The sequence below is a fragment of the Lithobates pipiens genome, unplaced genomic scaffold, assembly GCF_037356315.1.
Source record: "Lithobates pipiens isolate NorthernLeopardFrog02 unplaced genomic scaffold, aLitPip1_a1.2 Scaffold_18, whole genome shotgun sequence".
Lineage (NCBI taxonomy): Eukaryota > Metazoa > Chordata > Amphibia > Anura > Ranidae > Lithobates > Lithobates pipiens.
In genome coordinates, this window is record NW_027507758.1 from 526,301,625 (window position 1) to 526,323,789 (window position 22,165).

The 22,165-nt window shown below is 41.5% G+C and overlaps 1 protein-coding gene across 4 annotated transcripts in view; it reads right to left on the bottom strand.

Annotated features, from left to right (window-relative positions):
- ROCK2 (Rho associated coiled-coil containing protein kinase 2) overlaps positions 1-22,165 on the bottom strand; it is a 267,460-nt gene that overhangs the window by 49,533 nt on the left and 195,762 nt on the right. For all 4 annotated transcript variants that reach the window (XM_077488794.1, XM_077488796.1, XM_077488797.1 and 1 more), the window contains exons 10-19: positions 21,262-21,325; positions 17,622-17,713; positions 16,667-16,715; positions 13,829-13,964; positions 12,184-12,275; positions 11,804-12,050; positions 10,992-11,098; positions 8,498-8,657; positions 3,777-3,937; positions 3,414-3,598 (exon numbers count right to left, since the gene is read on the bottom strand). In XM_077488794.1, the coding sequence (XP_077344920.1) occupies positions 3,414-3,598; positions 3,777-3,937; positions 8,498-8,657; positions 10,992-11,098; positions 11,804-12,050; positions 12,184-12,275; positions 13,829-13,964; positions 16,667-16,715; positions 17,622-17,713; positions 21,262-21,325 (1,293 nt within the window). The remainder of the gene's footprint in view (positions 1-3,413; positions 3,599-3,776; positions 3,938-8,497; positions 8,658-10,991; positions 11,099-11,803; positions 12,051-12,183; positions 12,276-13,828; positions 13,965-16,666; positions 16,716-17,621; positions 17,714-21,261; positions 21,326-22,165) is intronic.

Below are 22,165 nucleotides of genomic sequence, written 5' to 3' on the forward strand. Positions count from 1 at the left end.
ACGCCCTGTCCCGCCTGCATATGAAAGCGGTGTTCAAACCACACATAGGAGGTATCGCCGTGATCGGTAGAGCGAGAGCAATAATTCTAGCCCTGGACCTCCTCTGTAACTCAAAACATGCAACCTGTAGAATTTTTTTAAACGTCGCCTATGGAGATTTTAAAGGGTAAAAGTTTGTCGCCATTCCATGAGCGGGTGCAATTTTGAAGCGTGACCTGTTGGGTATCAATTTACTTGGCGTAACATTATCTTTCACAATATAAAAAAATAATTGGGCTAACTTTACTGTTGTCTTATTTTTTTATTAAATAAATTATTTTTCCCAAAAAAAGTGCGCTTGTAAGTCCGCTGCGCAAATACGTGTGACAGACCGTATTGCAACAACCACCATTTTATTCTCTAGGGTGTTAGAATAAAAAATATATATAATGTTTATGGGGTTCTAAATAAAGGGAATGAGATAGGCAGGTAATAGAAAAACAGGCAGAGAAAGCTCCATTAACATTGCTGGTTGTCATGCCAACGGCCACCACAAGAGGGCGCCAGATTCCAGAAGGCATCATAGGACCGCAGAAGGCCTCAAAGCCGCGGCCTCAATTACCGGCCGCCGGCGGAACGGCCCGACGCGATCACGCTGGGGGGGTCCACGGAGACAGGATACCCCCAGCTGTGCTGCCCCAGGTGCCAGGTCGCTATTTCTAGTCGCAAATGCGACCTGGCGCCCGGGTTTTGTCGAGCCCTGCAATAGCTTTTAGAGAATCATGTCTTTACAGCCTTCCATCTCCTGATTCCTATCCTCCTCACATCCATATTGCTTCATGGATGGCCTATACATCTTTTCAGTCCGATACTGCTTCCTGAGAACTTTGGTATACAATCTTGCAGCCATTTATTTTAATGAAATTGTTAATTAGATTATGGTTTCTAACCTTCAAAACTAAGAACATATTCATGTATTAGAGATAATTAACTTCTTATGGGCCCTTTTGTTTGCAAATTGTAGTTAGGGAATCCCAATATTCAGCATCAAGTATAATAAGCCAATTTTGGCTTTCTGAATAAACTGAGAGCTCCCTCCCTACTTTACTCCCTCGCCTTCCCCACCTCCATCCTGTCAAAGGTATTCAGTAAAGCCGAGTATACATTTGAGCTGCGTGATTCTGGATAAAATGATTATCGCAATGTTTTTGCTTAGAATAAAGATCACGATTCTCAGCGTAACATCTTTCACATTATACAAAAACTTTACGGTTTTGTTTTTTTAATTCACTGAAGTATATTTTTTCCTAAAAAATTGCTTTCAAAAGACCGCCGCACAAATACTGTGTGACAGAATATTGCAACGATCTCCATTTTATTCTCTAGGGTCTCTGCTAATATTATATATGTGTGTGTGTGTGTGTGTGTGTGTGTGTGTGTGTGTGTGTGTGTGTGTTTGGGGGTTTCAAGTAATTTTCTATAAACAAAGTACTGATTTTAACTTGTAAGCAACAAGTGTAAAAAAAGGTTTAGTCTTTAAGTGGTTAAACTGACCTGACTTACAGATGGAAGTTCATTCCTTTGATCTAATAGAACCAAGAATTTCTCTGGGTTTTCTGTGTGTTGCAACCCGCCTTTAGACACAGGCAAAACCTGCCGTGCAACACACGGAAAACCCACCCTGCAACAGCAAGGCAAAATCTGACAAGTACGCTCTCCCTCGGCATTTTGCAGATTGTCGATAGTGCCTCCAACGATCTGCACATGAGCTGTGTGATTAACATATCAGCTGTAGTGGCGTTGTGTACTGCTCATGCACACACTCATCAGAGGCATTATCTGATGGGAGCCCTTTTTCGATAGAATACCTGAGATTTTTTTTTCTTTTGACAGCACTGAGCAGAGAAAGGCTCTGCACTTGTTTAACATGAATCAGGGAAATGCTGTATTCAGATCACGAGGGGAGTTGGATCGCAAACACAATTTAACAATTAATCACACAGGTCTAGTATACATTTTTTCTAGTTCAATTTTTTTTCAATCAACCAGTAAAAAACAAAACAAAAAAATAAACAAAAAAATAAACAAAAACTGACAAATCCCTGCATCAGCATCTTATGCAGGGATCTCTCCCGCTGTTCTATTGTATTCTGACAAGGGGTACTCCCCAACTCCCCCCTGTCAGAATATACAGAACAGTACTTGCAGCCATTGGCGCTGGTTTTCTAGCATGACTGTTCGACAGAAGCCAGTTGTTAGACCAGCTTCTGTTGAACAGAGCGGTACACATATGAAAATTCTGACTTTCCTGCTCAACTGGCCGAATTTTGGTATTATCGTACTAGGTTTAAGAGGTGTGTTTCAGTCAGCAGACATGAGATGAAACAATAGTCCTATGGCCAGCACATAGCATTGCTTCTCATCTTTCCTTATACTACTTCCCTTGTAAGTATGTGACAGGGAATTGGCTGCCTGCAAGCTGAAGGGGGCGGCACCCACACAGTAGAAGCGGAGGTTCCCCACACTGGCTGGTGGCACCAAAAATACAAATTGTACTATGTAGCATAACATGTGTCATATTTCTGGTTGACATATATGTGATTTATAGGAAAAGTATGGGTAAAGCTCTTTTGGCCATGCTACTTCTGTAGGTCACAGGAATGCACTTAGGCACTCCTGTGATTCTGTTTAATTCAGATAAATGTCGGGATCCATCAGATTCTTGACTGGCAGCAGGCTCAGCCTCTCACAGCGCAGCTGTAGAGCCTGAGCCAGCCACTCCCGCCCGCTACACAGTCCAGCACTCCAGTGAGCGCTGGAGGGGCAGAGCAGAGAATGGTGACTGACAGTCACTACTCTGTGCTCAAAGTGGACCCGAGCACAGAGCAATCAGTCTTTGATAGTTTAGTTCTCGGTGTGGAGGCGGTGGAGGACAGCTGCAGCATTGTATTGATGCTGTATCTACAGTGGTATGTGTTTATTTTTTCAAATCCTGCACTTTTCTTTTAATACGCAATTAAATGGTGACATTTATAAACTCACAGATAATTGATTACTTAATCCCATTGCTCCAGATCTCCCTGCCAACGTTTTCATAATGTATGTGATAAAATGTAAGTGCCTGATTCCAGAATATTTCTTGCAACTGAACACAAATGACCAGGGTAGCCCAAGCCATTCAGCCTAAACCGGATTGTTAATTTGCCACCAAATGCTCCCTAGCAAATAGTATAGAAAGCACAGCATACCTGTGTAATGAGCAACTGCCAAAGCACCCATTGGTGTAAAAATATTTTTTATTCAAGCTTAACCTCGGGGGGGGGGGGGGGGAGTACTGAAAACTCCTATACTGCTTCCCTCCAACAGACCTTCTGAGAGTCCAAGAGTTTCAGCCTACCACAAACCATAATGTCTAGGAAATTAGCGTCACTTACTTGCGTAGCTCAGAGTTCTGCTTTTCAAGGCTCGCTCTGATCTCTGTTAGGTGGTTGATCTCTTGCTTAAGCTGTTTCTCTGACATCTTAAGGCTGTTCACCTGCTGCAGCTGCATCTTCAAGTCATTCTGAGTCAAGCTCCTCTTCTGCGTCTCCTGCTCGGTTTTTAATGTTAGGTTTTTAACCTGAGGAGTTGGTGAGAATAAAAATAAATGAAACACATAATATGTGAGAGGTATTTCACTGTAAGCTTAGACACACATATAGACATTACATTTTTTTTTTAAACTAAACGTAACATTACAGCTCAAAAACACTAAGCCTGTGCTAGAATGCACATTTAAACCTTTGTTTTCTACTTACATCCTCAGCGAGTTTGTCCTTGTGGGTCTCCAGCTCATTGATCTTTTGTTTGGCTTGTTTTAGGTCGCAGTCCAGCATGGAGCACTGCTTCTCTGCCTCCAGCAGGTTGTTCTCCAGCCTCTGTTTGGACATGCGTTCCTCTTGCAGCTTCCTCTCCATGTCTGCGGGAAGAGAACGATCCACTATTGGTTACTACTGCTATGTGCCAATCAGATATGACCAGTCATTACAAACAGGCAAAATAATCAATTCCTTCAATGTCCTATCAGAGAAACCTATAGTTTCCAGCAATCCCATCAATTTTCATGCTGGAACCTACCCATCACAAAAAGCATTAATATGTCCTCATAAGGCATTCCATCATCATTAAAATCAGGTGACATTCTATCACACACAAAGGGCTTCATAAAATGTACCAATCCTGGCATTTTGCAATTCATTTTAGGGTCTGTGTAAAGTACAATTGTAAGCCAATTTCTAAGCATTTGGAAAGCAATGATTGAGTTCTTGGATTTATAGAGTAGTGATTACTCAAGTTTATCTATTGATATCATAGGAAAGGTAAACAGGTGATCACTACTCTACCATATTTCAGCAGTCAATAAGGATGCAAACAAAACATCTCAGTCCCTTCGCACATGACAGGGTTCCTTTCAGCCCCAAATCCAATCACTGTCCAAATTTTGCAGACTTCACCTCCGAAACATCTCCAAAATACGCCCCTTTCTAACCGTTGATGCCACTAAGCAACTTATCCACTACCTTGCTATCTCTTGCCTTGACTATTGTAGTACCCTCCTCACTGACCTACCTCTCCTCTCTATGCTCTCTTCAGTCTATCATGAATGCCGCTGCCAGACTCATCCACCTTCCCAACCGTTGAGTGTCCACTCTGACAATCCCTCCACCATCTTTCAATTGCCCAATGAATACAATTCAAAACACTAACAATAACTTACAAAGCCATTTACAATTCTGCCCCGAGCTACATCAGCAAGCTTATCTCCAAATATCACCCAAATCGCTCTCTCTGCTTCTCCCAAGACCTCCTGCTCTCTAGCTCCCTTGTCTCCTCCTCCCATGCTTGTCTCTAGGACTTCTCCAGAGCCTCTCCAATCCTCTGAAGCTCACTACCCCAATCTGTCCGGTTATCTCCTACTCTGTCCACTTTTAGGCGATCCCTGAAAACTCATCTCTTCAGGGAGGCCTATCCTCCCTTCAGCTACCAATCAAATCTTCTACTTCCCTCATCAGTTCATCCCTCACAGTTACTACCTTTTGTTTTACCAGCCCCTCCCTCCTAGATTGTAAGCTTGAGGGAGCAGGGCTCTTCTAACCATCTTGTATTGAATTGTAGTGTTTCTGTATTGTCTCCCTGTATATTGCAAACTGTTGGCGCTGTATAAATCCTGTATAATAACCTCTAAAGCCTTCCTACATACATTAAGCCTGTCATGAAGGAAATGTGAGCCTGGCATTGCTGACTTCCTTCTAAAAAAGGCTAGTTACCTGGCTGTCAAACTGACTTTTTTTTTATACTTTAGGACCACAAACATGTTCCAGGTCATTGACGCAAGACTGTGTACACAGCATTGAATGTTTATCATAGAAGTTAGACCAGCAGCATTATCAGGATGAGTTCAGCAAAAGCATCACCTTTATCTAATGACAGGTGTGTTTGTTTTTTTATAATCAATATTTATTGAGCAGCAATGCATCAACATGAAAAGATAATTGGTACATGCGATAAGGATATGCAGATCCAAAAAGTCTTTAAGAGCAGCCTTCCCAAGTGCATAATCAGATGCCCTGAATAACATATTTAAGCCTGATACACACTTCTATTTTTTTTTTCTCATTCAACTCAGCAGGGCTGAAAAAAACCCCCAAAAAACTGACAGCTCAGGAGGAGCCACTGTTCTAATAACTTGATTTTAGTACAGCGATCTCCCCTGCTGTTCTACTGTGTCTGACCCCACCATGAACGGCCATCTTCTCTCAGACCGACTCCAGTACACAGGCCGAAGCATGTCGGCCTGTTTCTATTGAACAGGCCAGTGCTGCCCGACATTCTGCCCATGTGTACTAGGTTTAAAGTATGTAGGCAGTACATAATCAGAAGGAGAAAACGGGAAAAAACCCAGAAAAGAACAGAATTACAATATAGGGGAGCTGGATGCTAGATGTTGGAAGTCAAGTATATCAACAAGAGTACAAAACATATCATTAGGAGATCGCTGATTTTATCTATAGGCTATCAAGTGAATGAGGCTGGGGATTACAGAGGGGACCACTAGGCATCTGTGAATAGTACAAGCCGCCATGCATAAAAGCTCTCAAAACAGAAAGGACCCTGGGGAAATGTCATTTTATCATTCCACGCTTCAAGAAAATGACCTACCCACTGTTTTTTTTTTTTTAAAGTGTATTTCACATATCTCAGAGCCAGAATGCCAGCTCATGGAAAATAATATATATTTTTTTCTTTTAAGTCCCACCAAGCTAGGTCTGGCAGCTCTAGCTGCAACATAAGTGACAAAACAGGGGTCACAAATTCAAATAGGGAACTTTAGGCAATGCTATCTGGAAAATGTGTGCAAACCTCTTGAAAAGAAGAAAGGGTTAGTTCATAAAAATCACATTTGCATGGCAGGCCTTTATTTAATAAAGCCAGGATGATATCTGAAAAGGTTAATTAAGGTAGGGTTTAAAACAATCTAGAAACAAACAGAAAGTTTAACAAATTGAGCTGAAATCCATCCAAAGAGTCTGCTGGGTGAAGACTGCGTGGCTTTATATGAAGGATGCCAGGCCTGAACCTTGCAGACCGTGAGTGCTGTTTACTTTGGCACAGGTATAACTAGATCTTTGTGTCTTTGTTCTGTAGTGTGTGGGGTCCAGTCATGGCAGAGAAGGTAGGATTAAGCCCTGTGTATAGCTCACAGGAAGAATCCAGCCTTAGTTTCACCCTTCTCAGTCCACCCCATGGCTACACTTAAAAAATGAAGACCAATGGCATGTTGTGCGTCACACTTAAGGTATTACAACCATTTCCCAACATAAAACAGCCTTTCAAAGCACAAGCATTTAACTACCAGGAACTAATAGAAATTCTGTTTAACCACTTGTGGACAGCACACTCCTAGGCGAATCTGGGTAACATCATGGAAGGAGTCTTTATATATATATATATATATATATATATATATATATAGTCTTCTAGGTTTCTTCCTGAGCCATTATTACTGAATACGAACGAACGTTTGAAGACACTTGAACTCACTAATAAAATATTAGTTTATGTTACAGACTTTTTTGCATGGATAGTGCTATTTCACTTTATGAGTGAATGAAGAGAAGGCACAGTATTTAACCCCTTTCCCACTTGCCCCGATATTCCTTTGCAAAGTCTTGAACGTCCAGCGGACGGGAAGGACCAGCGATCATGTGACCTCTGTAATTGTCTGTCGACAGTGGTGATGCGATTGGAAGTTGGTTCTGCCGGCTACCAATCGTTAATCTGGTTTAAGAGCTGTCTTTGACACCTCGGTCTCAGTGCTGAAAGTGCGCCAACTGTGCACTTCATTAATACAGACCAAGAGCTGTCTTTAACAGCTCAGTATCTGTGCTGGAAGCGTGCAGTTAGTGCTTTCTCAGCACAGAAACGCTGCCTGTCCAGCGACATATATGTAAAGCATGTGGACGTTAAAGCCTACTCTTTTGCCACTGCCCATGTGCTACGTGTAATGGCACTTAGAACTTTTTATTGGTTGAAGTCCTTTTTATAAATTTCATATTTATTATTTAATTGCCATAGATTCATAAAGTCAGGTAAATGGTATTAGCACTGCATTCAATTTGGTTTTAAAATTTGGGTAAAGTATTGCATGACAGAGTGATTGTCAGGCAAACTACTACAGCACTGAAAAATAATCTGAGCAAAAGGGGTTGCTTAAAAAGAACCTTTAAGTATTGGGAATATGAACACATTTGAATATTTCGTCCTTAATTATTACCACTGTTCAGTGTTACACACTTATGACTTAGATTTGCTCCCGTTTGTAAAGACGGTATAACACTAACTTTTTTACATCCTTTTTGGTATCTCAGTGCTGCTGATCTCCTCCAGCCTCTTTCAGGCTGTTCCTGTCTACATGCACTCACTTCAGGTTAAGTTACCTGCACAGTCTTTCTCTGGAAGAATATTGTGACAGAAACAACAATGCCTTTGCAGTGTGTGTTGGTGCAGTCCCTTGTAGTCTGGGAGCATATAGAGGGGTGAACTCGAACAAGCACAACTACAGTGGTCACCCCATAACAGGAACTGCCTGAACAAGGATTGCCATGGTATTATCACCAGGTACACGTTCAAAGATGTATACATTTCTAAAAAGCCTGATAGTTGCTGCCATGTCAACTATCTAACCATGCTCACAGTTCTCCAGCTCCTGAGAGTGTAAAACAGCATGAAGCAACATTATTAGAAGAAATTAACGTTCGGAGAAAAGGAAAAAAGGGCATAGAAAGCAATCAGGTAATAGCAGAACCCACAGTTTGGAATGGAGCACAACAGTATCTATCTAAATGTCAGCAGCTACAGTAATTGTAGCTGCTGACTTCCTTTTTTTTGGGGGGGGGGGGGGGGAGCCTGGAGCTCCTCTTTCAATTCAAACATTTTTAGAAGCAATCGATGGTAAGGAAGAATTCAACAATCAATCTACCTTTCATGGCTTCCGATTTGGTCTCCTCAATAGACTGGTAGATTTTGCTCTTGTCAGCCAGCCGTGCCTTGGTGGCTTTGTGTTCAGCTTCCTCCTTCTCCAGACCTTGCTGTAGAGCTTTCAGCTTGTATGTCATGTCAATCTCCAGGTTGTTCTTTTCCTACATTCACACACACAATGGCATGGTTAAGCAAAGCAAGAGCAGGGCCCTCCGATTCCTCTTGTATTGTATCTGTACTGTCTGCCCTCATGTTGTAAAGTGCTTGCTGTACAAACTGTTCTCTATATAAATCCTGTATAATAATAATAATAATACAAATAATAGTACAAACTGGCTCAACAATTTTACTGGATGTATGTATCTGTAATATGTTCCGTCTGCTTAATTCTTGCAGCTTTTATTTTACTAAGACATGAGTATCCTTGTTTCACCTTACTCAATCCAACATTTTCCTCCCCGCTTAAAAGAGATGTTTATTTTTTTTTAAATAATTATACTTCCCTAGGAGAATACTGTCCCCTGGCACCTCTAACAATGAGAACCAAGCGATCGAACACTGCTGATCGATTAGTTCTCACATGTCTGAGCAGAGAGCTGGTGACTTTTTTTTCTATCATGAAAGGAAAACTGACATAAAACAGCATAAAAAGTATATATTTTTTAAAAAAGTAGCTGTATATTTCTTGCTATTACCATAACCCACCACCAAAGAACAACCTAAAATAGAGTCTCCTGTTCATGACGATTGCAGCGATACCACATATGTGTATGTTATGTGTTGTTTGTACCTGTAGTACAGCCCAGAAACAAAAGTGTGCAGTTTTTTTTTAATCAAACCTAAAGCACACCGACACTAATTTTTTTTTTCTATCCAACCTAAAATACACTGACCTTTGATCCTAACTAACCCCGACACTGACCTACACTCAAACCCTGATCTAGCTATTTTTCCTAATTTCTTTTTTACACACACACTTCTTTACTGATCACTGTGATAGCCAACCAGAGGCTATCAGATCAGAAGCAATCAGATAATCAGGAACCAGGCTTCCTTGTTCCCAATCGCTAGTAGGAGACCCATAGCTCTCAGTAAGAGCACAGTTTATGTCCTCAGAGTGTGCTGTGTGGACTCAGCACAAACACAGTGGAACAAATATGAGGCTGCACAGATAAACACTAATTTTTGTGAGGCTGCATATATGCGTATGCTCGTTGGCAAAGGGGTTAAAGTGGATGTAAAACCTCATGTTCAACCATTACAGATACATACAGCATGTGTTAGCCCTTTCTTTAAAAGCACATTAGTTGTATCTGCATTTTTTTTTCATCCCTGTGCCTGTTACAGCCCTCTGAAAAATGCCAGTCCGTGAGCGTGTCTACAGGCCAAAGCTCGGGGATGGAGTCCTCACATCACAAGACTCCCCTCCCATCTGTACACTCCCCTTTTCCCCTGGCAATCACACCAGCTCAGCTTGAATGCCGAGCTGGAGACTAAGGATGAGCACAGGCGTGTTCACAACTCCAAGTGCCCGCACCCGCCAGGAAGCTGACACTCTGCAGCGCTAATCACAGGTAGTGAGACATTTCCCGATTTGTGCAGCTGCCTGTGATTAGCGCTGCACAGTGTGAGCTGCCTGGCGGGTGCAGGCACGTGGAGTTGAACACTCCTTCGCTCATCCTTACTGAAGACTGATATATAGAGGTGCAGGGGATGCAGACTTATATAGCAGGAGGGACCCGAGCAAATATCATGAATCAGTACATGGACACAGCCAACACTTATCTGTGCTTATCTCTGCTAATGGAAGAGGGGAGATGCTTGAATTGTCATCATTATCAGAGCCCAACAGCTTCACACAGCTCCACAGCTGCCAGGGAGAGAGCCGAGCAGGAGAAAACAATTCACCCTCTCAATGGCTGAGCACGTTTACTGCCATTGAGGGCTTAATTGTATCCACCTGCTCGGCTCTCCCTCTGGCAGCTGTGGGGTTAAATCTGCATGAAGCTGTTTGCTCTGATAATGATGACAGTTCAAGCATCTCCCCCTCCCCCCCCCCTCAGTTTTCAGAGATGAGCACAGATAAGTGTAGGTGTCTTCCTCCTGCTATGTAAGTCTGCATCAGTCTCCTCTGGCTGGAGCTCCTTATGGTAGCGATCTGTGATTGGCTGTGGGACGCACACCCCTTCTTTCATGCCCATGCAAACTTCTCCTAATTAGTCTGTCAGTCCAGGAGAGGAGAGATGGCGACACAAATTTTTTGTGTGTGTCGGTTTTCTTTACTGTAGGAAATCTGAAAATCTGAGAGGATTGTAGATGACTGGCTGCTTCTTTCTGGACCAGACTGGGTGCAGATGGCTTCTATTGTTTTACTGTGTGAGGTAGACTGGTTATTTCAATTCTGATGTTTCGCTTTACATCCACTTTAAGCTGCTTGATACTAAGTTTGTATATAATGTAACAAATCAGATGCTGGTAAAAAAAAAAAAAGTCACCTTCTCCAGGGCACCATATCGCTCGTGCAGCTGTCTCTTCTCTGACTCCGTCTGAGCCAGGAAATCCTTCCCTTTCTTTACGTCCTCCTCCAGAACAGATATCCGACCTGCAGAACAGCACAGAAGAAAGGGACAGACATCAGCCAAGACAGGCAACTGCCAATTGTCCCTCAAGGTCACTCTTTACATATTAAAAAAAAAAAAATGTAATAAAAAAATAAAATGAATTTGTAAACAAAAACTGAGAACATGTACCCAGCTGTTCGAATTGCTGAGATTAAGTCAAGAGTGTACTGTCCAAATATTCAAAAGCAGCATCCTCATGTGGTCATGGAATTCATGCATTAAACTATCTGATGGAAGTGGAATTCTTGCTGCCCATTTTTAAGCTTCTCCCTCCCAAAAAACAAAACAAAAACAAACTGACCTGCACCTCTTTTTTTTTTTTCTAAGCCCAACGCATTCCCCCACAAAGTGGAAACATGAAAGTAAAGCACGCATTTTACCTTGATTTACCACAACAAACTTGACTGAATGAGACCTAACTGACCCCCTGGATAAAGTCTATCCCCCTCAATGACTTCAACAGATAAATATATTAACGTTTGGAGGATTTAGCAGCTGTGGCCTTAAGATAAAAAGAGAACAGTGCATATAAGCCTGTTTAAAGTCGCTGTTGCGTGGCTATAAAAAATAAATAAATAAATAGGCCAAGCAAAGTCCACTTATTTTGATTTCAAACTACAACATACTTCTGAGTTTGTATGAAAGTTGAACAAGAAGACTATATTTTAAACAGCGTATATTCCTACCCTGAAGGTCACTGATGACCTCTGAGCCTTGTGTTTTATCTCTCTTTTCAGACTCCAGAGCAGACTGCAGGTTGATGTAATCTTTCTCTAGCTTCAGTTTCGCATTCTCCAACATGCACGTCTTATCCTGGAGTTCACGATTATTTGTTTCCAGCTGCTGAATCTGTTTGGACATTTCATTCTGCGTTTTTCGTAAACGGGCAGCTGTATCAGACTCTGTCCGCAAGAGAGCATTGGCCTCATCCAGCTGGGAATAAAGGGGTAAAGTTAGGTGCCTAGTATGAGTGTAAACATTTAGTAAATGTCTAGTATGAACGCAGACCACTCAATTTAAAGGATTCAATTTACAGTAAAAGAAAAAATAAATGAAAAAACCTCACCTGTCTTTGGAGTTGATTTATTTTCTCATTGGAGATTTGTGAATTTTGTTTTCTTTTTTTCAGGTCTTCAAGTTGATCCTTAAGGCTATTCACTGTAGAAAATAGAAAGTATTTTCTGTGATGTAAAGGAAAAAAGCCCTTTTACAAAAACAAAAGATCAAACAATCACTTTGTGCATCACTTATCTTTCCCCAACAGAAAATGGTGTGATCTGTGAAGTTTGGTCAAATCTAGTATTTTCATATATTAATGCATGGAGGGCTTTGGTTACTTCCACACAGACTTTACTCTAAAAATAGTTAAATCAATATGTTTAATGTTGCTACTTTCATAGATTAGTGTAGGATCCACACATGGGGAGATACCATGAACTGGAGTACAGAACACACAAATACATGTTACAATCAGATTACACAACTGCCTTTAGAGCTACCAACAACATGGACATGTTCAATTGGATACTAATGGAATAGATTGTTTGGAGGGTCCTCACATTACACAGTTTTGGATATCAAAAGAAAATTGCACATGGACTGTACAATCAGATCGTAAATTGTATGGCCAGCTTAACATGGTCAGGTGACAGGGTCTACTGACGCAGCCCAGTTCTTCAGAAAGCTATAGTCATCCCTTGTGCCTTTGCTGCCTCCCTATTCCACTTAAGTCCTCAGTGGAATGGGGCTTCAAGCATGGTGGAGCAGGACCTCCTCCCTGTAAAAGTGCCCCGTTTTTTGGGCTATTAGAGGGCAGAGTAAGTCCACCGTGGGCAATATTCTGAGCTTTCCTGGATGGAAGACGTCACATCCCCTCCACAAGTGACAGGGGTGCCATCGATCTAGAAAAGCTCTGATATCAGAGTTTACCCAGAATGGGCTCATTCTGCCTTCTGATAGCCCAAAAGGGGACAAGGAATAGTGACCGTGATTTCTGCTTTCACTTAAAAAGGAGCTCCAGGCTCCCCTCCCAAAAAAATTTAAAAAGTCATCAGATTCAAATACTGTAGCGGCTGACGCTTAATATTCGGGAACTTACCTGTCCAGGAATCCAGCGGTATCCTCACCTGAGCCAATTTTTCAAACGGCTATCGGTTTGACTAAGAGAAACCGGCACGGCTTCACAGCTGGTTTCCTACTATGCATGCGAAGCGTGCTGCGCATTGTGAATGGAACGGCTGGGGGGGGGGGGGGGGGGGTTGGAGCAGCAGTACCTGTTAAAACCTGGTATCCAAACCCCCCCCAAAAGGCGCCAGATGTGGCAGCAGGGGTGGGGAGTAGGCAAACAAGCAAAGCTTGCCCTTTTGGGTGGAGCTCCACTTTAACATTTAGAAAGATGTTTTAACCAGGCTCCTGGCTACAACACACACTCTGTTCTTATAACGCACTTTTCTACAGCAGCGCAAAAGATGCTTAGGTTCAGTACCACAACAAGCTATGTAGATTTAGAAATCTCACAGGCAACAATTCTGGGCTAATTCAGCATGAAGAGCTCTCCTGAGCCTCAGAGAATGGAGTTTGCCAGCATTGTCTCCTGTAGTTAAGCCAGCAGGCATTACACACCTCCTTAGCCACTGCCAATCAAGTGTATAAAAGATCCTAGCAATTTCACATTCCTTCCATATCTGGCACACACATCGCAGCTCACAAACCTTCATTCTCTAGGCTGCGTTTCTTATCCGCCTCATTTTCAATTTTTCTTTGGTACTCTGCACTCTTGTGCTGCAAAAGAGCTTTCTCTCTCTCCAGCTGCCGACTACTGGACTCCAAGTTCTTCCGAGAATTTGCCTACAATAAGAACAAAGAAAAATGTAACGGATAAAATACTACTAATGACAAGGAAAAAAAAAAAAAGCAGAGACTGCGTGCAGAGTGCATTGCGAATTTCACTCAGTTAAAGTATGTAAAAGCAAAAGTTTATTTTTTTCATTGAGTGGAGAAGGGTTAGAGCCTTTTTTAGGTTTTCACTGCTGTCTGCGATCCTACTGGAAAGATTCTTCCTTCTATCTGTCCTTGTGACCACTGCCACCAAGACAAAAAGTTATGAAAAAAATTCAAACATTTTAGAGTCATCACCAGAGCAAGAAGTGGGAGTAAAATACTCCAGTTGGGATCTCTGTTCCTATAATAGTCCTCTAGGATGGGAATTTTCATAATATACACTTAATAGACCTGTGGCTAACTAAACATGTTGCAAAGTGCCAAGGTGAGTTCCTATGCAGGATCCAGTTCCTTGAAGCAACAATACAGGTCATTCCCCACGGTGTGGGGTCCGGGTACAGTTCATAAGGTTTTACCGCATTCGCATTGATCCGGATACACGGTTTCTATTGTACTAGAAGACAGTGAAGTTGATTGAAGAATTCAAAGATAAAATACAGGCATACCCCGCTTTACGTACCCTCACGAATACAAACACATTGGCGTCTATGGGAAATCTTGGTCAGCTTGACATGGCACTGCCCCTGGTTTTTATCATCATTGACGTCTATGGGAAATCTTGGTCAGCTTGTCATGCCACTGCTCCCGAATCATAAGTGATAGGGACACCAAACATGGGGAGCAACAAGAAGGGGCCCAGGACTACACCATATCCGATTTTGGGGTCAGCCAGCTTGCCTAGATAATTTACTATGTAGTAGTCCTGGATTGCCAAGTTTGGTGTTCCTGTTACTTATAGTTCGGGAGCAGTGCCATGCCAAGCTGACCAAGATTTCCCATAGACACCATTGTTAAATGTTAAAAACTGGGAGCAATGGCATGTCAAGTTGACCAAGATTACCCATAAAGCCAGTGTTGAGAGTATGCATTAAGAAGTGAAGAAAGGTATTGCTTCACTTTAAGTACATTTGTATTTAACATACATGCTCTGGTCCCACTGTGTACTTAAAAGTGGGGTATGCCTGTAATAAAGTCAATAGGAGCGATTTCTCCATAAAGGACAAAATCCATCACCTTAGGACACTAGCAAAAAAGCAAGCACTGAAACAAAGTGGGGTTGGGACATATGGTTGTTATGCTCAAAAGCTCAAAGCAAGAGGCTGTTCCCATATATATGGTCCAAGTTGGGTTCCCATGGTTATAATGAGGTTGCACCAATCTGGATGCACTGCTTCTATTGTTGAATAAGAAGGCAGCGAGGAGCAGGTGACTTCTAGCTCTGTTCTACATCAGGCGATGGTATGTAAACTGCTCTTCTACCTCAGATTAGGCAGAGCCACAGTTCAAACATCTGCCTATATATTTTCACAATACAAAAGCAAAGAAAGGGGCGCCTCTGGGTGCAGATTTGAAAAATATGGTTTTATTTTCTTAAGCTTTTTAGGTAAAAAAATACCTCACATTTCCATCGAAAATTAGGAGCAATATAATCCATCCAAACACTTCAGATCGGTCATAACATTGCTAAATTTGCCATTTATTGAACCCCCCCCCCCACCAATCTACCCCCCCCCCCTATGGTATACAGCGGCAGATGATGGGATATTATATATCCAGGCTGGGGGATTCACCCCCCCTCATTTATTTTCCTAGCGGAGCCTTTGTGCCCCTTCCGAGGACGGGCGCTACCGGGAACCATCCCCTGACCCCAGGCAGACTGCACGAGGAGGAACGGAGGATCCGGGATGTTCTGCAAAGAGATCTGTTTTCAGTTTGGCATGAAAGAGTGTTTCTTCTGATCAGAGGTTTCCCTTGAATGGTGGAGGCATGTAGAAAGCGGCCAAGCGTACTGTGAATCGGCTGAAGTTATGACTGATCTGAAGTGTTTGGATGGATTATATTGCTCCTAATTTTTGATGGAAATGTGAGTTTTTTTACCTAAAAAGCTTAAGAATAAAACCATATTTTTAAAATCTGCACCCAGAGGCGCCCCTCTCTTTGTTTTTGTATTGTAGCAATCTGGAAACCTGGTTTCAGTTCCTCTTTGGTGGCAGCCCTGTTTGTGGAATTCCCGGAAAAATATCTACTTTTATTGGACTATATAAAAAACATAATGGACAATTAAATCCGTATATTGTTTTTTTTTTTTCTCTCCGGTCCCCCTTCCCCCTCCCTCCCTTTTTCTTATTTTTAAACATCGTCTTTACTGATAAAATATCTGTTTATTACAGAGTGTGAGTTTTTTCCCATCTTGATTTTTGTTTTGGTTAATATCGCCTCTACTTGTCTAAAACTATATATTTTCACCACTCAGGTATTAAGCCTTTCCCAGTCTATTCAAAAATGTAAAAGTAAAGCCCCATACACACCATTTGATTTTCTGCAGATTTTTGACTTTTCAGATTTACCAAAACCATAAAATTTGGAGGTCAAACCTTAAGAGTTTACATTTGTATGCAATCAGGCAGGCCCTTGCACTACATGGTCTTTGTAAATCTGAAGACAAAAATCTGCAGAAAATCAAATAATGTCTATGGGGTCTAATTTAGTTGAAGCTCTTCTTTAATTTAAACTAAAACTGGTTTAAGTGAAATAAATGAAACAATTACCTCTTCCTCCAGTTCCTTCAATGTCTTCTCCAGTCGAGAATTTATGGATCTAAACAAATTAACACACAAATCCTAAACTTTTAGTACAATATTACAAATAGTTATTTACGCCTTACAATAAATTTACCATTGCATTTTGTTGTAGACTTTTATTTTGTAGATATTTTAGTTGAGATCAAGAACATTAAAAATGATAATTCTACTGAAAGAATACTTACTGCAGCAGAAGTAGAGAGTCAGCTAAAAATATGTAAATTTTAACATGTTTGGGACACACACACACATATATATATATATATATATATTACACACACATACACGTATGTGTATATATACACACACACACTCAGACAAAAGGGTTTTTATATTTCTTTATTTTCAACTGGTGACCCTGCAAAAAAACACTTCTCATTGGCTCACTGTTTGACAGTAGCAGGAGCTAATGAAGAGGAAGAGACCCGGCAAAGCCGCTGCTCTTGTGCACATTGCTATATTGAGATGGGGCTCAGGTAAGTATTGGGGGGCTGTTGCACACAAAATGTTTTTACCTTCATGCATTACAGCCACTTTAAGCCTGGGTTCACACTTGTGAACATTGATATCACGGGTGATCACATGTGATGTCTGTGCAATGCAATTTCAGCCATACAGTTTATATGGCTGATCTCGCATTAGATTCGCACTAAAAATTCGCAAGTAACCTTTTTTTTCCCCTCGCACTGAAATCCCTATCTGAATTCACAGTTCGCACTGCGATCTGTAAACCAATCTGGGGTTATTAACTTTGTATCGACACCTGCAGAGGTTCGCAGAGGGCAGTCTGAGCTGCCTGCGAGGGAGATGTGATGCGGGCACTGGTACGTCATGAATCATGCTGGTTCCTGCAACTAGGGCTAAATGTCTTACCAATCTTCTGATATGTAAAGTAGTACAATACAACGCAAAGTTTACACACCTGTACTTGTGCTCAAGCTCCTCTTTGGATTGCACCTCATTTTGGAGCTTCTCCTTTAGCTGCTGAATGTTTTTCTGGATCTGTGCAGATTCCTACACACATGGAATAGTAGAGAGAACATTACACATCATCTGTTATAGATAGAGTGGGACATGAAGTTTATGTATAAGAAAATTTCAATTTGTCAAATGCATTTTAAAAGAAAAAAAAACATTGGGTTTACTGTAAATGAAGATCCTACTATGGTTGTCAAGACTCACTTTTGAAAACATTTGGACTGATCTAACAAGTAGTCACTTTGCATGCTGTAACAAGGGAAGGTCATAGGAGGGCGCTTGTGTTATGCACACAAGGTTATGTATAAGGTAAAGGAACAGGTTCTCTTACCTGACAAAATTGGACAGGGTTTGGGTACTCGCTATGAGTGTCCATGTACATTTCTCTGCCCTCAGGTATTTTCTATTAGCATCCTTATAACAAAGCAGCTGGACAGGGCTCTCAAAACTCAATGAATGTGAATATGAGTTCATATGGTGAATATGAGTTTATATGGACCCCCCTTTGGATTATCTGCCCCAGAAACTAGACACAGCACAGATATATTCCAGCTGCTAGGTCAATAGCCTCCAGACCGATATAATCATTTTAATATGACTTTTCTAGTGTGTACTGGATACTGCAAGGCTGAGCAGCAGACACATTAATTTATTCCACACTTTTTGCATCACCATAAGAAAGGATAGAAATATACACATAAATTAAAGCATAAACAATTTTATGTGGTAGCGTTGTCATCCATGTGACATATCATTCATTTTTAAAGCTGAACTCTAAGTCAATATAAGAGACACATTAATCCAGCTCTGTATTAATAAATTATATTTAATTTGTTTGCAAGTACTTGAAATGGACTTGTTAACTGTTTCTAAAAATCCACAGTACAGAATAGCTGGGAGAAGCAGCATGAAGAGGTTGAACATGTGTGCTGTAGTGTCAACAAAGGACACGCTGATAGCAGGAGAGCAGAGTGACAGAGAACATGCTTGCTTGTCCCTCATTCTTCAATTACCAATTTTTCCATAGAGCGGTTACAGGGAGTGGGAATGGGAATGTGCTGGTTTCTTAGGCTTCATGTACATTGCTGGTAAACAGAGGTTTAGGAGCAGTGGGGCATATTTTTCAGCTGCCCCTGAACTCTCCTCTGTGTTATCTTATCAGTACATTTACACAGGGTAGTTTATAGTAGTTTCTAGGCAGTAGAGTTTAGAAACATTTTTTGGAACGCAAAAAAATGCATTCAAGACGGATGTTCAGAGGCATTTGAAAAGCCAAATGCCTGTAACAGCTTGTAAACGAGTTTAACTCGCGTTTTGCCATGTTTTGCTTACATGCGTTTTTAATAGAGATACATTTTTGATTACTTAAAAAAAAACTAAAAATTCTTTTTTTATTTTTAAACGCTCCTAAAATGCAAATGTGGCAAAAGGGATATTTGTGAACGTCATTTACTATCTGTCAATATAAATCGTTCAGGGGAGGTTGTAAAATGTCCCGTGTACATTAAGCCTTACTGCTGACCATTTCCATTCTCTCTACTGTTGGTCGTTTCCTTTTAATTCCCAATTTCAATCCAATACTGGACCACTTTGCCAGGAGCGTCTCCTTTGAGCTCAGTTTACTTGTATTAGCTCATAACATGGAGAACGTCAGTGTATTTAAAATATAGTTTCTGTTTAGGTATTTTCTGCAACATTATGAAACAATATTGATGGACAGAGATGTCTTGGTGACCGATACTATTGCATTGACTGGAATTTTGCTGGTCTAATGATGTGATCCCTCAGATGGCTGTGTCCCATGTCCTCATTAAAGCACCACCCTCCCCCTCCATGTTGAGGGCTGCCTGCTCGAATAAGGGTCTGGTATGGATTTTGGGGAGCGACCCCACGCCATTTTTTTTTTTTTTTTTTTTTTTACTTTGTGTGGGGTTCCCCTTAAAATCCATACTACACCCAAAAGGGCCGTTTTTTGTTTTTTTTTACATTTATTGTATTGCCGGCAATGGCTTGCAGCAAAAAAAACGATTTAAATGTCATTTTTTCTTTAGACCCCTTTCACACCACACCGCCGATAGCGTGGGCGGTAAAACGCCGCTATTTTTAGGCGCATTTCGGCCGCTATCGGGGCGCTTTTACCCCCCGCTAGCGGCCGCGAAAGGGTTAAAACCGCCGGCAATACGCCGCAATAGCGGTGTTTTGCCGGCGGTATTACAGCGCTGCCCCATTGATTTCAATGGGGAGCAGCGGTGGAGGAGCGGTAAACACACCGCTCCTTCACCGCTCCAAAGAAGCTGCTGGCAGGACTTTTTTCTGACGTCCTGCCAGCGCACCCGAGGGCTTTCACACTACACACAATGCTGCAGCTTCTTTAGGGTGTTTTGCAGGCGCTATTTCTAACGCTATAGCGCCTGCAAAACGCCCTGGTGTGAAAGGGGTCTTATATTAGGTCAGTTTTGCTGCAGCAGGTTCTATATGTGGTACAGATGCGCCACTTTACCGGTAAACTAAGGGGACCCCCAGGCACTGTATTTTAAGGAATTTTCGATTTTTATGATTTCATTTTAAGCATCCTTTAAAAACGATATTTTTTTAAAATAAAATTTGCATTGATATATGTCCCCCAAGCCAGGCCTCCATACCCTTTTACGGCCAATAACTTGCATCATAGATTGTAAGCTCCAATGGGTAGGCCCTCTGATTCCTCTTATACCAAATTGTATTGTACCTGTAATGTCTGCCTTCAGTTTGTCAAGCGCTGCGCAAACTGTTGGCGTTCTATAAATCCTGTATAAATAATATTAATATAAGGCTTCGAAATGGGGACTTTTTTCAAGTTTGGGTCCCATAGACTTTAACAGGGTTTGTGTCTGAACTTTTTCCATGTTCAGGAGTTCTGGTGCAAACCGAACCGGGGGGTGTTCGGCCTATCACTACTATGGTGTATAACTTGTAATATGTTCCTTCCTGAAATCGAATAAAAATGATTGAACTTTTAGTGTCAGCCCCATTTCTCCTTTTAGTTACCTAGTCAGGTCTGTTATGAATGATGAGAACCCTGTGCTTTATTAGCCTTTACACTCCTTACCTCTTATCCGTTTCTATGGATTTAATTATACATAAGGCTTTTTTTGAGGGGTGATACTGATCATCAGTGTAAACTACTAGGAGTCCTATGCTTGCTGGCACTGTGACCTTGCCTTCTTTATCCATGTATGGCTCTCTTATGGCATTCGCGTTGAACGTTATTTTGTTGCGATACTTGGACTGTGGTACCTGAACCTGGTTTTGTCTGTATTTTTTTATATTCTTTAGTAAAGCTATTAAGGAACAAAAAATGATTGGAGGAAAAAAAAAAGTCGCCAAAGTGAGTCCAGCAGGTGAATGGCTTTTTTTTTTTTACACTAGTTACTGAATAAGAACTACAGAACAATGAGGGTAGGCAAGATTGTGAGTTCTAGTGAGCAGAGAGTTCTCTGGAGTCCTTGAAAAGCCTTTTGGTATGAATTGTATATCTGGGCTCCCAGCCACTAAGGTAACACGTCACACTGAGAAACTACCTGAGGCACAGGGCTAACAATTACCTCTTTTGTAGGCTGTAAAGAAGCATTCTTCTCTTCCCTGAATTGGGAAGGGTCCTTCAGCAATCTGTAAAAATTGTGAAAAAAAAAAGGAGAAAGAAAGAGGAGGGAAAGACATTAAACAGTTCAGACTCATAAAAATACTTGGCCATAGCAGGGCAGATTTCTAAACAGTTTGCACAATTTGGATCAAAGACGGCAGCGTAGAAATATTTTGATTACGGCCTGTGTTTCTAAACATTTAGGTCATGGGATGATCCAGGGCAGGCGAGGAGTAGAAAGCTTTACTCAGGAAGGACTGAATTCAGCCCCGGTTTACTGCCGTTAACCTCAGGGGAACAGACGGTTACTTTCCCAGAATGCCTTGGAAGCCTCAACCATCACGAAGAGCAGGTCCAGCTGGCAGCTCATTGCAGGCATATATTCGCGTCCTGTAACACTGTCCAACACATGTGCAGAAGTCTTGCCACAGGACAGTTATGCGGCTCTACATAGTTTAGGGGATAAAGGCAGCAATCCCTGATCACAACAAACTCATCTTCTAGTCCAATGGTTCTCAACCGGTCTAGTGCTGTGACCCCTTGATAAAATTTCCCAAGTTGTGGGGACCCCCAACAGTAAAATAATTTTCATAGTTTGGGCTGTCAGCACCCAAGGCAAGACTAGTAATTTGCGCCCCTAACCCACAGACATTTACCTCTTCCTGAGTCACTTCCACTCGTACGGTATTAAAACCCCTTATTTTAGGATGTACCACTCTCTCTTTGTTCTCCTTTTTTTCCCTTTTATCTATCATAATTTCTTGTTTTTTTTTTCCCCTCCCCCATCCCTCTTGTTCTTTCTCTTATTATTTTTCTCCCTTTTTCTTTGCTCCTCCCCCTCTTTTCTTCTTCCTTCCATTTATTCT